Below are 18634 nucleotides of genomic sequence, written 5' to 3'. Positions count from 1 at the left end.
AAAACTTACGTCTACACAAAAACCTGCATACAAATATGTATAGCAGCTTTATTCATAATTGCTGAAAATTGGAAGCAACCAAGATGTTCTTCAGTAATTGAATGGATAAACAAACTGTGGAGCATTGATACAATGGAGTGTTTATTCAGTGATAAAAAGAAATGAGCTATCCAGCCATGAAAAGACATGGAAGAACCTTAAATTCACACTGCTGACTTGAGGGCACACAACAACAACAAGTCAAAGAAGTCTGTGCAAAAAAGTTACGTTTTGTATGATTCCAACCATATGACGTTCTGGAAAAGGAAAAACTATGGAGACTGTGAAAAGCTCAGTGGTTGCCAGCCGGATAGCGGAAGAGAGGAAGGGATTAATAGGCAACACATAGGGCATTTTTAGGGCAGTGGAACTTCTGTATGATACTACCATGGTGAACATATGACAGTAACAATTTATTAAAACCCACAGGATTGTGTAACATAATGAATAAACCTAAATGTAAACTATGGACTTAGTTAATAAAATATATCAATATTGCTTCATTAATTATAACAAACATACAACACTAGTGCAAGATGTTAATTGGGGAACCTGTGGGCAGGGAAAAGGGGGGAGCTCTAGGTACTTTCCACTCAACTTTTCTGTAAACCTAAAAGTGCTCTAAAAAATAATGTCTGTTAATTTTTTAAAAAATTAATAATTTCATAATCCATTAAAGCATTGCCATGTGTATTTTGAAAACCGCAGGTACAGAAAGTAAAGCTTTTTAGACTGGTTTTGAATAGAAGTGGATTTGAATCCCAGCCAACCACTTACTTTGGGCAAGTTACTTACTCTCTAGAAACCTCAGTATCCCCAACTTGTATCTACACAAAAACCTGCACATAAAATGTAAAATGAGAATAATTACCAAATCCATCTTGGGTGACTTTTGTAAGATTAAATAAATTTGTGAGCATGACCAGTGTGTGGCAGACATTGAGTAAATGTTAGTTCCTTTCCAAACACTATAATGTTAATGCAGTAACAACACCCCTTTTTCTAAATAGTAAAATTAAATACAACACACTCGGTGGAGGTAGAATATAGAATTCCGAAAGAAGCAATGAATTAATGTCCACCTTGTGCGTAGAAAGAATTTGGATCTTTTGAGCTACAGTCGAGCAAGTTTAAGTCCTAATTTCTACTTTTGCTCGAATGAAACGTAACAGCCGAAGAGCTAGAGAGTGACTTTGCTCCCTCCTTCTCCTCCTGCTCAGTGATGACCTCTGGTTTCAAGGCCACCTTAAAGACTCCCAGGGCCTTCCCTTGTGTAGGATCCAGGTCTACCCTCTTAAGTCCTGGGTGTGAATTTCCATGTCCATTGAGAACTGGTGTGTGGCTGTAGACCTGCCATTTAACCTCTCCGAACCTCATTTTCATTATCTGAACAATAGGGTAATAATAACTGGTTCATGAGGCAGCTATGAGAATTAAAGTATAATGTATTAGAGATTTGAGGCCAAGGAAAACCTTCATGGAACCCCTCCAACCTACTACAGAGAAACCAGATACTCCACCCTTCTATATCATTGGTCCTATTCAAAAAAAATTCAAAAGTACATCATAAAGTACATTTCTGCTTCTGTGTTCTCATTCATTCATTCACTCAGGTTTAGAGAAATTCAAGAGTTCTCCTATCATGGCGGGGAAGCCCATGCTTCATTACTTCAATGGACGAGGCAGAATGGAATCTATCCGGTGGCTCTTGGCTGCAGCTGGAGTTGAGGTAGGTTCTGAGTTAGGTCATGGTAAGTCATATCTAAAATTGTCTGTATCAAAGTGTTTTTCTCACATAAGCCAAGAGACTTCCATATTAGATGAGTTTTGCCTTAAATAAAAAAAAAAAAAAATCACACACAAAGTCCATTTAACATTGGAAAAGCAATCAATGTATACGCTATATTAATTGTATAAGGGACAAAAGGCAAATGATCATCTCAGTAGATGCAGGAAAATCATTTGACCAAATCCAACACCTTTTCACAATAAGAGCTGTCAGTAAACTTGGAATAGAAAGGAACTTCAACCTATTAAAGGTCATCTACGACAGCCCCTCTCCATTTCCCTCTGGCTATCATCATACTTGGAAACCCTGGTGGTGTAGTGGTTAAATGCTATGGCTGCTAACTAAGAGGTCAGCAGTTCGAATCCATGAGGCACTCCTTGGAAACTCTATCAGGTAGTTTAACTTTGTCCTATAGGGTCGCTATGAGTTGGAATCTATTTGACAGCTATGGAGGCGGGGGACATCATAATCCTTAGTGGTAAAAGATAGGCTTTTTCTTTCTGAGATCAAGAACAAGACAAGGATGTCCTCTCTCACCACTTCTATTCAAATTGTACTAGAGGTTCTAGCCATAGCAATTAGGCAAGAAAAAGAAATAAAAGGCATTCATATTGGAGAGGAAGAAATAAAACTATCTCTATTTGCAGAGTACCTGATAGAAAATCCTATAATGAAATATTGCTCAGCAATGTAAAGAGTACATTGCTGAATGAGCTGCTGATACATGCACTAATGGATGGGTCTCAAAATTAGGTTGACTGAAAGAGGCCAGACACAAAAGAGCATACAGCATATTATTCCACTTTAAAACTCCATTTATAAATTCTACAAAAGGGAAACACAGAATGATGGAAAGCCTATTTGTGGTTGCCTGAGAGTGGGCACGAAGGGTTGACTACAAAGATGCATGAGAGAACTTATCAGGGTGACAGGAACGTTCTATACCTCAGATTGTCGTGATAGAGTTAAATGGGTGTTTACATTTGTGAAATCGGTTACATTTGTGTGACCGGTTCACTCAAAATGAGTCTTTTATGTAAATTATTCCTTAATATAATTGATTTTTAAACATGAAATCACCAGTTATTAAGAAAGAGACAGATTTGACTAAATAATTTTTAATAATTTCTGCCCATCACAGAGCACAGAAAGAAAAGAAACTTAATCATCAGCTAATTCCAATTGGTGGTCCTTATTTGGATTTAAACAAATTGGAAAAAATAGTTTATGACATTTATGCAACAATTAGAAACATGAACACGGATGATACTAAAGAACTATTGTTAATTTTTTAGCTGTGACAATGTTTTCTGGTTATTTAAATTTTTTTTTTTATGTTTTAGAGACACATATTGAAGTATTTAAGAATGAAAGATTTGCGCCAAGTTATTACCATATGGAGAGAGCAACAGATGAAATGACTGACTTGAGTTGATAATTATTGAAGCTGGGTTATGGGCACAAGGAGGAGATCATTATACTCTTTCTATTTTTATTTATGCTAAAAGCCTCCATAACAAAAAATACATAACGTAAGAAAATGAGTGTAATTAAACTTAAAATACACGCTACGAATGTGGGGGAGGTGGAGAGAGTGAGTGGATTGTAACACAGTGCCTGTTAAAGATCCAGTGCATTCATTCAGCAATTATCTTGGCAAGCACATATTGAGTGCCAGGATCTGTGCTAAGTCCTCGGGATACACTGATGAACCAGACAGACATGGTCCCTCCCCTCAGACGGCTGACATATAGTAAGAATGCAGACAAGTAAATAGAGAATTAAAATAAGGAGTGAGAACATCTGGGAGGACACCTGGGCTTTTTACAGTGTTAAAATGCCAGACTTCCCAGGATTTGAATAGGAAATACTGCTAGGTTTCTGTGTGACCCTGCTGGGTGCTGCCCTCTAGAGGAGTTACTGAGAAAAACACTTTCTCAGTCCAGATCAAGGGGACCCAGCAACTGAGGGAGGGAACCTTTGTTTTCCTGGGGAGTTGGGGAGCGAGTCATAGACGAACTCAGAAGATCTTGCCCCTCAGGTGGCACAAGGAAAGGGGGGTTTCTATGAGCTGGTGTCCTGGGAAGCGAATTGCTAGTCCCCTCCCTCCAGCCTCATAGGAACGTGTTTATCTAAGCCTCGGGATTATACTTTATTGATGACTTCATGACTTACTCCACTCATGACTGTACTAGACTTTAGTCTACTCCTTTCTCAGTGTTATGAAGAAAAAAGCAAACCAAAAATCTAAATATTGTGATCCCAGGTTGTCCTCTCTCTATAAATGAATAACCTGTTTTAGCAAAGTCCAGACCTCAGCCCTGTGGTTCAGAAAATGTCTGTGTTCAGAGCCCCCAGGCAAGATGCGTTCCTCACAGAAGAATGGAGTAGGGGCAAAGCTGAGAGCATCCAGGCTTCCTCTTGTCTACCCAGCTTGACTGAAGAGGGGTGGTGGGGAGAGGGCTGTTCAGAGACCCTGCTCAGGGCTCCAGGGTTCTCTGTGCCCAACTGGTGATCATCATAACTCATCTCCTCCACCTGCCTCATAAGCAACATCACCCTCACCACCCCATCCCCACCTCACTACCCTCCCATGATGACCACTCGCCATCTTATATGTTTGCCTTGAACTGGACACCTTATAAATTGTTTGCACACACCATCTGTTATAATCTGGCCCTGTGGGATTGTCTAGATCCACGATAAATGCTATTTCACTGAGAAATTACAAATCCCACAATTTCCAACCTTTTCACAACCATGAACCTTGCTGACTGAAAGGTTGGTGGTTCAGACCCATTCAGTGGTTCCACGGGAAAAAGAAGTGGTGACCTGCTTCTGTAAAGATTATAGCCAAGAAAATCCTGTGGGGTAATCCTACTCTGTCACTTGGGTTTGCTGTGAGTCGGAATTGATGGTACAAAACCACTACTTGTTTTACTCTGGGCCATGTCTTGCGCCACATAGTTTAAAAAATTACAATATTTCATGTAAGGAATGGTCAACCCCATTTTATCAATGAGGAAACTAAGGTTTAGAGATACTAAGTGACTGCATTCCAACTCACAGAGCTATTATGTCACAGAACCAAGACTGGAACAAATCAGACTGACATTAAATCCACATTCTTAATAACTCTGTCCTTGGACTTTTGGTTTAATAGATTCTACCTGTTAAAAAAAAGTACATCATTAAGTAATAATTTTTGTATTTGTATTAAAGGGGTATAACCACTCAGAGCTCTGACCCGCCTGAAAGAGCCCAACTACTTGGCTGCCATGCAACCAATGGAACATGTGTTAGAAGGTCTAATGTACACCTGTGTTTACCTTAGTGGAAACAGGCCAAGAACAACTTACACATTCACCAGTGTGAATTGCTTAAAATTAAAAAAAAAAGGATGTGAATCTGTAGGATGAAACAGCAGCCACCCGTTGAAACCCTAATGACAACTTACATTTACTAAGCACTTAATGTGCACTTGATACGGTTCTAAGTGCTTTGCATGCCTAAGTCATTAAACCTATAGCATAAGTACCATAATGACACCCATAATCACACTCAGGTAAGAACACTGAGGCACACAGAGGTTCAGTAATGCACTGAAGGTCACAAAGTGAAAAAGCTCAGATACGAACCCTGGAAGTCAAATCAGAAACCAAAGTTATTTGGCGGAGAGGGGCTGGAACTAGCCCAGGGACTCTAGTTTTTCTCCTTAGATTGGCAATTCTGCCTTAGAGTGTCCCAAATTTTCAAGAAGAGGAGATACTGAGTTGCAAGAACAGGAGCTGTGCAACAACCAGGACCCATTTTGCCATGGACGAAGCTCCTGGGGAATACCAAACCAAAGCAAACCTGATGCTGTCGAGTGATTCTGACTACAGGACATGGCAGAACTGCCCCATAGGGCTTCCAAGGCTGTAAATCTTTATAGAAGCAGACTACCTTGTCTTTCTCCTGGGTAGCGGCTGGTGGGTTCAAATAGCCAACCTTCTGGTTAGCAGCCGAGTGCTTTAATCATTGCACCACTCCTGTGGAATAGGATGATATAAATTATGGCAAAGGCCAATTGGTGGCAGAATCTGAAATGGTCCCTAGCTCAATGGCATACCCTATGCTGGGGGGCACACAATGTCCTAACCTGATCTGACGTGGAGAAACAGGCTTCTCCCAAGATGTTAAAACTCCAGAATTACAGCAATCTCCCAAGTCTCCTCCCTCCAATGACATTTTCCTCCAAATCTTTACCTAATTTCTGGGGATAGGATGGAGGTGAAGGGGACCTTAAGGAATAAGCAGCCACTGGCTGTGACCCATGCCCCTTCCTTGATGAGTTTTATCTAAGTATTCCAAATGGCCAAGACCAGACTCCTCCTGCCAAACTCAGAAATCTTACCTTCTCCATATTATGTACTAGCCTTTCAAGTTTGAAAGCTCTATAATGGTATTGAATGAAGTAATAGGATTTTTTTTTTTTTTTTTTTTACTGTTTCTGCCTTCCAGTTTGAAGAGAAATTTATAGAATCTCCAGAAGACTTGAAAAAGTTAGTAAATGGTAAGACCAAGTTTCTAAATGCCACTGAGATGATATCTACTAGAAGTCCTAAGTCGAGGGGGAGACACCAGGCAATGCCTTATGTGTCTGTGTGGTGGTAGCTGAGGGTGGTAGAGAAGGAGAAGAGTGGTTAAAATGTAAGGAGGGGGGCTCCCTGAGCAGGTCTGACAACTCTCTCAGGGCTAAGAAGGGCTACAACGCTGGGAGTCTGCTACAGAAACCATGTCCAGTGCCCTGTGATTCCCTCTGGTTGCTTTCTCATGCTTTTGTGTACTGTGAATGAACTGCAAACAGTTCAGGATCCCACACTGCCCTCCAGCAAAAGACACATAAAAACTTGCATTAGAGTGAAAGGAATAAATAGACAGAGGAGTGGCAATGACTTCAGTTATTTTATCAGTCGTGGTGAAGTGACATCCTAGCAATACTGCAGACTCAGTTAAATGAGACCATGTAGAAGCATTTGGGAGGCCAGGTGAGAGGGTGGCGAGGGAGATAACTGAGCAAGGAACAGCATCTGTGCGGTTAGGAAAACAAGACCTGCCCTGCACATACCACTCCCAGGGTGTGATTTGAGGAGCACAGAAAGGGGCCTCTACATAGAAATCCCTCTCAGAATGTCATGAACACCATGAGAATTACTTCGGGAATTTCCCATTTAAAATGGCACCTGGCTGGCAGCCCTGTTGCAGCCACTCCCAGCTTTTCTTGAAGGCATTTTAGACACGAAAAATACAAAGGAATCAATTTATACCTGGTTGGGAAATAATAAGATAAATGAAATAACAGGTTAAAAATCAAAAGGGAGATGGATAAGAACAGGAAGAACTACGGTGAAACTGAAAACCAAATGCAATTTCAGTTGACATATCATTGGGTTATGATTTTTGGTTTTATTTTGTATCTTCTGTCACCTGAACGAACATTTTTTCATCCTTAAAGGGTGTGATCCATAAAGTATTTCACCTACTATTTTTCTTTTTTTTCTTTCTAAAGAGGGGAGTTTGATGTTTCAGCAAGTGCCAATGGTTGAAATTGATGGAATGAAGCTGGTGCAGACCAGAGCCATTCTCAACTACATTGCCACCAAATACAACCTCTATGGGAAGGACATAAAGGAGAGAGCCCTGTACGGTATATTCTCTGTTCTTATATCAGCAAACAACATGGGAACCACTTAGGTCCTACCTTGAGTGGGCAGAGTATACTGGGACTGCAGAAGAAGAGGCCAGGAGGAGCAGAAGCCCCAGAACTGAGTGGGACCATGGCAGGGGATCCTGACTCAGCAGCAGGCTGGGCCTTAGGCACATAGACTGAGTGACGTCCAGCACAGCCCAGTGCTGTAGAGAAGGGGGAATGAAAACCTGGGCTGGGTTTAGTGGGTGCACCACCATGTAGCACCAAGACAGAGATTTCCAAGTGTTGACAAAAGGGAAGCCAGAAACATGGTAATGTCATTGTTCTAGCAGCTCAGAGCTTTAGGAGCTGCATGGTAGCAACAGCTAGACACAAGAACAAAGTGTCTGAGTGTCTAGAGAAGAAGACTGAGGAAGGGAAGGAGCCAAGGAGACTGATTCTGAAGTTCTAGAAATTATGAAATGATGACGAGATATTTAAGTTATATGGACTAGACGACTTGGCATGGTTAGCAGAGGCCAGAACCCAGTGATTCCTTGGTGCCCGGGGTTACCTCAGGTATCTGGATATAGGCCTGAAGCAGCCAAACTTACACAAAAACCCCAAAACAAATCCTAGAGACAGAAAGTAGATTAGTGGTTACCAGGGGTTGGAGGAGAGTCTAATAGGGAGTGACTGTTTAAGGAAACAATGTTTCTTTTGGGAATGTCACAAATATTCTGATGATGGTTACAGACCTCTGTGAATGTGCTAAACAACAATAAATTGTACCCTTTAGGAGGGTGAAATTTATGGCCTGAGAATTATGTTTCGATAAGCTGTTAGTTAAAAAACTCAGTGATGGTCACACAACATGATAAGTGTAATTAGTGTCACTGAACTGTACAGGTAAAAAATGGTGAAATGGCAAATATTTTGTTTATATTTTTTACTACAATTAAAAAAAAAAAAAAGCACAGTTTGGAACAAAAGGGAAAATGTTCCCTGGAATATGCATTGCTTGGAATTGTTTAAATACTTGTACCTGGTTAAGAGGACATGACTGAGGTCACCTTGTGACCTGTCCCTTGGGATTACTTCGGTGGCAGGCCTTTAACCATATGCCTCACACCAGTTTGTGCACAGAACCAACAACAGAGATGGAAAACCCTAAACAGAGTATCATTTGGTACTTGCAGTGATTCTACCACTGTCTTAACCTTGACCTTAAATGGGTCACCCATGCTCTCTGTACCTACATTTGGTCATGTGTTTAACAAAAATTTTAGACACGTGTACCCCAGTAGATTGATTTAAAAATTAAATGTGAAAAGATACTTAAAAATTGTAGCATTATGACTGGCACAAAGTAAACACCCAATGAAAAAGAGACTCTTTTTTGAATTATAAAATCTAAGGCAGGAGGCATTTGACACTCTGCTCATTTTTGTCTTTCAGGATTGATATGTATGTAGAAGGTGTGGCAGATTTGGGTGAGATGATCCTTCTTTTGCCAGTTGCACCACCTGGGGAAAAAGATGCCAAGCTTGCGTTGATCAAAGAGAAAACAACAAACCGTTATTTTCCTGCCTTTGAAAAGGTAAATGGAATCTGCTGGATGCTTTGAGGTCCTGAGAGTTTAGAGGGCAATAGAATACCAGTGCCTGGCCATTACTGGGCACTGACCTTCATTCCAGTGAGCCTCCCTTAATAAACTAAGGTCGCATCCTGACCCTCAAGATGTTTTATAAAAATCAACTGTGAAGAACAATTTTATCGGTTATAAAGCCAAGTTGTAAAATTTCAGAAAATTTCAATTTACCAGGACCCAATCTAGAATTCTCTGACTCACAGAATTCCATCTTCATATTTAGAACTTGAGTTGGCGGGTGCTACAGGCAATGCTAGAGATTGGACTAGACCCTGCAGAGCACCAAGGGTTTGATCCAAGGTGGAACATGATAAAAGCAACACATTAGAGAAATATTCTGGCACCGTGTATAGGAAGACATGAGACTGCTGCCCACTGGGATAATATTGTAAATATTCAAATGTTGGATAAGAAGTAGCTAAACAGGGATAGCTGGATGAGGAGAAGGAGAAATATACAAATTTGTTAAGAAGAATCTAAAGGATTTGGGACATGGCTATCAGACTTTTGAGGAAAGCCATGAAAACTAAAGAAAATAAATTTCATCATTAAGTATACAGTACATATATTACCCGCTGCCGTCGAGTCGATTCCGACTCATAGTGACCCTATAGTACATATATTAGTTGATGTTTTTTCTTTGAAGGTAAAAGGAGAACATTTCAAGATGAAAACTCTCTGAAATCAAGCTATATAAAAATCATGAACCAAAAAATGCTTACAAGAGATGCCAGAACCCCAAATCAGTTGTCATCAAGGCAGTTCTGCTCATGGCAATCTTGTATGTGTCACAGTAGAACTGTGCTCCACCGGGTTTTCAGTGGCTGATTTTTTCAAAATAGATCACCAGGCCTTTCTTCCAAGGCTCCATGGGGTGGACCTGAGCCTCCAACCTTTCGGTTAGCAGCCAAGCATATTAACTACATGCACACCAGTAGCTCCATGCGAGATCAAATGAAAAACCAAATCAGTTGCCCTCGAGTCGATTTGGACTCACAGCAACCTCATGTGTTTCAGAGCAGAATTGCAATTCACAGGGTTTCCAGTGGCCGTGATCTTTCAGAAGTAGATTGTCAGGCATTTCTTCCAAGGTAGCTCTGGGTGAATTTGAAGCGTCAACCTTTCAGTTAGTAGCCTAGTGCTTAGCCATTTTAGCATTCCAAGAACTCTTGCATAAGAGATTCAGGAGGCTTAAAAAAAAAGAAAAAAAGAACTAACATCGAAACATCCATCTATAGATCATTCTTTCATTCATTCAACAAATGTTAATTCAGTCCTTGGGTCTCAGCCTCTATACAAAAAACTGCAAGTTTAATAGCAATAAGAGAATAGGCCGTCATGGCTCTTATGATACTGACAGCTTAGGGCACCTTCGCAGAAGACAAACCATACAGCATTACAGATTAATCTATCTACAGTTAGAAATGCAATCAGCCCCATGAAAACGTAAGTGAAAAATGTATATTACAAATTAGCTTTTGATATTTTATTTTTGTATAAAATCATTACACATGGATCTATACAGAGATATAGTCTGAAAGGATATTTGCCGATAGGGTTAACAATGGTTTATCTTTAGGTAGTGACGTCCTGTGTTTTTGTCTTTATTCTTTATGATCTGTATGTGGTTGGAATATTTTAAATAAATATTATATATTTTCTCAATATTTTATTTTGAAAAATTCCAGACAGGCAAGTTAAAAAGCACGTACAATACATGTATACCCATCACCTAGATTCTAAAATTAACATTTTATTATGTTTGTTTCATCATATCTTTTCATCTTTCATCTCTCCATCCAAAACTTATTACTTTTTGATGCCTTTCCAAGTGAATGCAACATCAGTGCAGTTCTGCCCTAAACATTCCAGCATGCAGATTATAACATAATTCAATGTTTTTACCAAACCTAAAAAACCAAACCCTTGCTCTTGAGTTGATTCTGTCTCATAGCAACTCTATAGGACAAAGTAGAATTGCCCCATAGGATTTTCAAGGAGCTACTGGTGGATTCAAACTGCCCACCTTTTGGTTAGTAGCCAAGGTCTTAACCACTGCACCACCAGGGCTCCAATGTTTTTACAGACACAGGTAAATTAGGAATCAAAGTAAATGTTGTAAGAAAGAGGTTGAATTCTGAGAAAACATAGACTAGGAAATGAGGAAGCAGGTAAGAGGAGAAATGTAGACTCTGAAATAGTCTGTTCAGAGGTGAAGAATGTTGTCATGAAGAAGAGATGTCACCCAAGGGAGAGAAGAGAGAGAAGAATGGAGAGTCATAGCCTGAAGTTTCAGGGCTGCACACATTTAGGGGGTGGGCTAAACAGACACACGGTGCAGCAGGTGCTAGGTCCCTGGCACTTGTGGAAGATGCAAGTAATGGGGTTGGAGTGTGAAATGTCACAATGATGTGGGAAAGAGAAAAGAAAACACTAGCTTGGGCTTCAACTGAAGAGTGAGGAAAGAACAGTAGAAATCCACTTCTTCCTCTCTCTTATTGAATCAGAGGTGGTGGAGAAAGGTCTGAAGCTCTTCAACTGCCCAGTAAGGCAGCAGGGGTGGGGAACACCAGCTGGAGGGAGTCGGGAGAGAACCAGCCTGACTCTGCATGTGTTCATGATCTGATGTCCTCTTATTTGCCAGGTGTTAAAGAGCCACGGACAAGACTACCTTGTTGGCAACAAGCTGAGCAGGGCTGACATTCACCTGGTTGAACTTATCTACTACGTGGAAGAGCTGGACCCCAGCCTTATTGCCAGCTTCCCTCTACTGAAGGTGATTGATTTCACAGCCCCCAGGAGAGGAAGCCCCACCCCTCCCTCCTGGGAATCTACTATATGGACCCTTGGACTGGTGATTTGAGCCCTAGGCTTTTCCAGGCCTTCCCTTTCTCTTATGTCATCAAAATTAGCTTCTAGGCCCTGGTTCTGAGGCATGAAAAGATCTTGCTAAGCCAAGAAAACTGGAATTGGATGGTAACCCAAGAAGAATATTCTGTCTTTTATCATGAGAAAGACTCCACTCAGCATCTCTGCCCCTCCCTCTATTCCATTGCTGTCTCTGGTCTCATTTTTCTCTGTGATTTCCTTTATCCAAGGTCTTCCACTTCTGAGTCTGCCTGAGCAGGTTTCTTTCCCTCTGACTTCCTACCCTTGGCTTCTGCTCTGCCTTTTAGACATTGAGTCTCTCTCTGCACTGGTCTTCCCCCTCACCCCCACCCCCTGCCTGTCTTTATCTCTCTCACCAGGCAAATTAGTTTCAACTGGCCCCATGGTTTATCATTTTTAGTTTTCTCTGTCTTTATTCCTGCTCAGTTTTCCTCTATCTTTATTTCTGTTATTGGGAAACTTTATTGGTGTTGATATCTGACTTGAAGACAGACACATTATTCATCCTTGTATTGTACGAGCACAATGACTATACAAGATGTCTCTGTAAGGAAGAAGATAAAGAAGACTGAGATATAAGTAAAGTCTTAAACAAAGGTGTCTTCAGGGGAAAATGCTATTGAGGAATATTTTCTTTTATCTTCATTTCTCTCTGGGCATCTGCATCCCATTTAGGTGCTAATGGAGGGGACTCAGTTGGTCCTTGTCTTGGAGGGACTCAGGTTGTGCTAATGGTGGTCTGGTCTTTTGGCTCCACTCTGAGGCTGTGCTGTTGTCCATTGCAGGCCCTGAAGGCCAGAGTCAGCAGCCTCCCCACGGTGAAGAAGTTCCTGCAGCCTGGCAGCCAGAGGAAGCCTCCCCTAGATCAGAAAACTTTAGAACAAGGAAGGAAGATTTTCAAGTTGCAATAAAGCCAGTATGAATGTCATGCACATGCAAGAGAAATCTGAAATTTTACAGCAATGAAGTGTTTTCCAAGTCATTAAATCTGGCTGTTGTAAGGCTAATAAACTTTTCCAAAGTATATATGCTCATTTAATTAGAAATCAACTCTGTGCAGATTTAGGTCCCTGGGTGGCACAAATGGTTTGTGCTCAGCTAGTAACCTAAAGGTTGGTGGTTTGAACCCACCCAGTGGCCTTATCTCGGAAGAAAGGCCTGGTGATCTGCTTCCATAGACATTAAAGACATTAGAGCCAAGAAAACCCTATGGAACAGTTCTGCTCTGTAACACATGGGGTCACTGTGAGTTGGAATCAATTCGATAGTGATGTCTTTGGTTTTTGGTTTATGTGAAGGTTTAGTTGCAGTTCAGACTACTTGGTTTTGTTCAAATATGAAATCATCATCACCTCCTAGAATGTCTCTTGCAACTGAAAATAAATAAAGTGAAAAAAGTTATGCCAACTCTTTAGTGTATTTCCAAGGATTATCATACAACAGCTGTCATACCTTAGCAAAAAGAGTTAAATAGAAGTTTTGCATCTGACAATATCAGTTACGTAAGAATGGCTTTGTCTTTTTTCATTTGGCTACTTTTCTGACCAAGGACACACAATTTTTTTTCTCTTTAGAGAGCCATTTTCCTCAGGTAATCAATTTCTTTTGTATTCATCCATCGAACGAATGTTTACTTTATGTCTATTATGGACCATTTAATGTTCCAAGAGCTAGGAAAATCATGACAAACAAGCCAGATATAGCCTCTGCTCTCATGGCAGGTTACTCTAGTGAGAGAAACAAACAAAAAAAAATAGGGAATTCTAATCCAAAATCATACCTATCTTGTATTAGCTTCCTAAGGCTGCCATAACAAATTACCACAAACCAGGTGGCCTAAAAGAACAGAAATATTTTCTCTCACAGTTCTGGAGGCCAGTAATCCAAAATCCAGTTGTCAGCAGGGCGATATTTTCCCTGAAGTCCCTGGGGGAGGATTCTTCCTTGCCTCGCCCTGCCTTGTGGTGGTTGCCAGCTATCCTTGGCATTCCTTGGCTTGTAGACACATCACTTCAATCTCTGCCTCTGTCATCACTTGGTGATCTCTCTGTGTGCATGTCTGTCCAAATTTCCCTCTTCTTGTGGGATACCGGAGTCCCTGAGTGGTGCAAATGATTAATAGGCTCAGCTGCTAACCAAAAGTTTGGCGGTTTGCGTACACCCAGAGAAGACTCAGAAGTAAGACCTGGCAATCTACTTCCAAAAAATCAGCCATTGAAAACCCTGTGGAGTACAGTTCTATTCTGTCACACATGGAGTCACCATGAATCAGAATCTACTCAACGGTAACTGAATGGGGACACCCGTCATTGATCCCATCTGAACTTGATGACATCTGCAAAGATCCTTTTTCCAAATAACATTGCATTAACATGTACAAAGGGAGGTGTTGTGGATTGAATTGCAAGCCCCAGTAACCCACCCCCGCCAAATATGTGCTGGAATCCTGACCAATATACCTGTGGATGTGAGCCTGATCGGGAATAGGGTTTTCTTGGTTATGTCATCAGTGTACGCTGTGTCCTAAACCTAATCACTTCTGAGTTACAAAGAGAGCAGATTAGACATAGAAGCACCCACAAACGGGGGAAGACAGATGTTGTCTGAAGACGATGGAGGAAGACGAATCTGTATGCCCAGGAACTCCAAGGATCACCAAGTACTAGAAGCTGAAATAAAGAACTTCTCCTTAGAGTCACACTCTGAATTCAGACTTCCAGGCTTCTGAACTGTGAGAAAATACATTTCAGCTCTTTAAAGCCACCAACCTGTGGTATTTCTGTTATAGCAGCACTCTATCTAAGCACTAGGACAGATGGGGAGGGGCCGACAGAGCACACGGATCATGTCCTTTCTGTTGACTCAGTGTAAGGCCATCTCAGCCCAACAAGATGTTCCAAGATGTCCTCTCAGGAGGTTCCCAGTTCCCTTTGCACACTTACTCCCTCTCTTTCCAGCTGGAGACTCCTCAAGGGATTTATAAGGAAGAGAAGCCTTGGTTAAACCCCTTTCAACAATATACTCTTATACTGTTACCTTTTGTTATCGTTGTTGGTTGCCATCCAGTTGATTCCAACAGAGGTTTTCACCCTTGTCAGACCTGGCCTTTCCCAGGTTATAACATACATTTTATAATGCCTTTTTATTATCCTGTGAACTTCCTTATAGGATTTACCTCATTGTGCATGGTGCTGGGGGTACGAGATGATATCAGCTGAGCACTGGACAGGTGCATAATTGAGGTTAAGGAAAAAGATACGCATATAAAGAATTACAAATCAATATACAAAGTTGAATCAAGGCGAGTTCTAGCAAGAAGCAAAAAAGACCACTCAAAAAAAGGTGCCTGACAAAGGGACAAATGTTGTATGATTCCATTTATATGAAATATCTAGGATAAGCAAGTGTATAGAGACCAAAGTTTATTAGTGGCTACTTTTTTTTTTTTTTTTTTTACCAGGGGTGGGTGTGGGGAAGGGGAGAAGGGGAAGTCATTGCTTAGGGGACACTGAGCTTTTGTTAATGATGATGGGAAAATTTGGAAATGGATAATGGTAATGACTGAACAACATGATAAACATAACAAATGCCACTGAATTTTAACATGTGAAGGATGTTGAAAAGGCAAATGATTTGTTACCTATATATCTATGACAATTAAAGAAAAGTGGGGGAAAGGGGTGACTAAGAAGACTTTAATGAAATGCCTATTTATAAAGCTGGGGGCAGGGTTAATGCCTACCAGGGGTGGTGAAGCACTCTGGGGCTAGCAATACTGAGAAGGCTCTACCTCCTCTAGCCCTCCATGAGACAAGTGTAAAAAGAAGTAGAAGGACCTAGAAATCCACTGAGAGTCATAGCTGCAAGAAAAAGCTACCCCAGCACATGATGGCCTTCACAGAGGAAGACACCTGCCTCCAACGTACAATCCAAAATACATGCACAGCTTATAAAAATCAACAAAAGATCAGAAATTATTATAATGATTTGTGACTGATTTGCACTACAAGTTTTTTCATTGTTATGCTACATGTAGCTTATTTTAGAAATAAAAATATTTTAATTTTTGATGTATATGTATATATTAATTTATATTTACCATGTTGTTCTTTACTGTCAAGTTACTGTTGTTACTGTCAAGTTAGCTCTGACTCATGATGACCCCTGGTCCTGTGCCATTTTCATAATTGTTGGTATACTACAGTCTATTGTTGCGTCCACTGTGTATTTTGTCTGCCTTCTAATCCAGAGAGATCATCTTCCAGCACAATATTGGGCATTATTCTGTTATAAGCAATAGGATTTTCATGGGTTAATTTTCAGAAGTAGATCTCCAGGCCTTTCTTCCTGGTCTGTCTTAGTCTGGAAGCTCTGCTGAAACCTGTCCACCATGGGTGACCCTACTGGTATTTGAAATACTGGTGGCATAGCTTTGCTGCATCATAGCAACCTACAAGCCATCACACTACAACAAACTGACAAACGGGTGGTGGTATATTTACCATACCAGACATTATGTATTTTGAATATGGTCACTGGGTAATCTGTGATAGTGAAAAATTGTTGTGATAGAGAAAAATTGTGGTTAAGAAGGAATATACATTTTGGTATTTAATCCTTAAGCCTTCCCCCATATTCCTGGAGGGAACCTATATGCAGTAAAACCTGTGAAAGCTGAACCTATATAAGGCAGAAATTTGTCAGAGAAGGAAAACTCAAATATTTTCCACTAAAACACACAATAGAAAAGTGGTAAGACTGACTCTGTCAAAGACGGAAAACTTGCGAGACCCTGAAAAACAAGGTAGACTCATTGAGTTCTGGCTCTCACAAGTTTCACTGTATATGCTATTGAAATGAAAGTGGATATTAATTTTTCTGACTGTTCTGAGGGAATTGTGTCAAGGTTGGGGCCATTATATACAGTAACCTGTCTGTTTTCCAAAATCTTCTTGAAGAACAAATACGTATTAGTGACACTCTGCCAAACACAGCTGCTTGGTTAAGCAAACACCAGTTGGCACAACTTTAAACTTGTGTTATCTTTGATCCCCCCTTGACCTTTCTTGTCTCTCACAACCTGTGTTCATCTCCCCTCTGCAACCAATAGCTATGTTTGAATACATTTGTCCTTTGAAACTTTCAACATAGTTGTGACATTCTAAGTCAACAAACCAGCCCAGCACAACCAGTAAAAGAAGATATTTAGAACTTGACCTCAGAAACTGGAGAAATCTTCTTAGAGTTTATGGTTTCAGTGAATAATATTTAAAAGACTTAATCCATTGTTTTATTCAATAAATGTTTCCTGAGCATCTGTCACGTTCCCTGCGTTGTTCTAGGCATGGAAGATGGGTGCTATGGTGCACAAGACATTCCTGCTCATTAGTGGCATTGCAGTTTTTTCTTTTTTAGTGGGGAAAGAGAGTAAATAAACAAATCAATGGAAAGCTTAATTGTGGCTAGTGATAAACACTGAGGAAATTAAAACGGGGTAGTGAGATGGAAAGTGATTGAGATGGTGATGGGATGTAATGGTTAAGCCTGTGTCTTAGCTTGGCTGGGTCATGATTCTCAGTGCTTTGGCAGCTATGCAGTTTGGCAGTCATATAATGCTGGGAACACTTCCATGATGAGATTTGATATTGTGTGATCACTTCCATCATGGGATCTGCTGTGAGTAGCCAATCAATTCAAAGGGAGTTTCTCTGGGCATGTGGCCTGCATCAAATGTAAGTGGACATTCTGGCAAGGCTCATATGCTTTTGCTTGCCCTGGCTCCTGTTCATCTAGCCTCCGGTTCTTGGGAGAGCTAGCAGCTTACCTGCAGTCTTGCCTGCTAATCTTGGGATTCACTGGTTTTCACAGCTTGTGAGTAAGACCCTTGCTCTTTTACCTGGCGACCTTGGGTTTGCCAGCCCCTGCAGCTACATGAATCAGCAGAAGCCCCTGTCCTGACTCATGGACTTGGATGTTCCAGCCTCCACAGTTGCGTGAGCCATTTCCTTGAAATAAATCTCTATATATGTATACACTTTGCTGGCTTTACTTCTCTAGAGAACTCAGTCTAAGACATTTTCTACCGAGGATGGTTCCGGAGAAACAAAATTGTAAGGATGAGTTTTCTAAATTGGTTCTCAAGTCTGGTTAGTTTTAAAGATGTTGATGACTCTCCTTCCAGTAGTCAATAGGGCACTGCTAATTTTAATCCATGGCATCGGGTGGCAATACAAATACGCAAAATATCACCACCAATAGATCAGGTATTGGTGAAAGGTGAGGCTCTGGGTGATTGCATGTGTGATGCTGTTGTTGTTAGGTGCTGTCGAGTCAGCTCCAATTCACAGTGACCCTATGTACAAAACACTGTCTAGTCCTATACCATCCTCATAATTGTTGTTATGCTTAAGCCCGTTGTTGCAGCCACTCTGTCAATCCATCTTATTGAGGAGATTCCTCTTTTTCACTGAGCTTTACTTTACCAAGCATGATGTCCTTTACCAGGGACTGATCCCTCCGGACAACATGTCCAAATTATGTGAGAGGTAGTCTTGACATCCTTGCTTCTAAGGAGCATTCTGGTCGTACTACTTCC

General features: G+C 40.8%; 3 protein-coding genes across 5 annotated transcripts in view; all 3 read left to right on the top strand.

The window, feature by feature from the left end:
* Window positions 1-13459, top strand: part of LOC126081971 (glutathione S-transferase A1-like) — a 28094-nt gene extending 14635 nt beyond the window's left edge. Inside the window, exons 2-7 of one of the 2 annotated variants that reach the window (XM_049894236.1) lie at window positions 1653-1768; window positions 6332-6383; window positions 7380-7512; window positions 8958-9099; window positions 11795-11926; window positions 12825-13458. In XM_049894236.1, coding sequence (XP_049750193.1) covers window positions 1682-1768; window positions 6332-6383; window positions 7380-7512; window positions 8958-9099; window positions 11795-11926; window positions 12825-12950 — 672 coding nt within the window. In that variant the 5' untranslated portion in view covers window positions 1653-1681 and the 3' untranslated portion in view covers window positions 12951-13458. Of the gene's footprint in view, window positions 1-1652; window positions 1769-6331; window positions 6384-7379; window positions 7513-8957; window positions 9100-11794; window positions 11927-12824 lie in introns of both variants that reach the window. The other variant, XM_049894243.1, reaches the window with a different exon arrangement.
* LOC126082021 (glutathione S-transferase A1) overlaps window positions 1-18634 on the top strand; it is a 231545-nt gene that overhangs the window by 14635 nt on the left and 198276 nt on the right. The window lies entirely within an intron of this gene.
* The window catches only part of LOC126081957 (glutathione S-transferase A2), a 130586-nt gene that overhangs the window by 14635 nt on the left and 97317 nt on the right, over window positions 1-18634 (top strand). The window lies entirely within an intron of this gene.

This window comes from Elephas maximus, chromosome 1 (assembly GCF_024166365.1).
Source record: "Elephas maximus indicus isolate mEleMax1 chromosome 1, mEleMax1 primary haplotype, whole genome shotgun sequence".
Lineage (NCBI taxonomy): Eukaryota > Metazoa > Chordata > Mammalia > Proboscidea > Elephantidae > Elephas > Elephas maximus.
The sequence above is the reverse complement of the archived record's forward strand: the minus strand, read 5'-3'. Positions and strand labels throughout refer to the sequence as shown.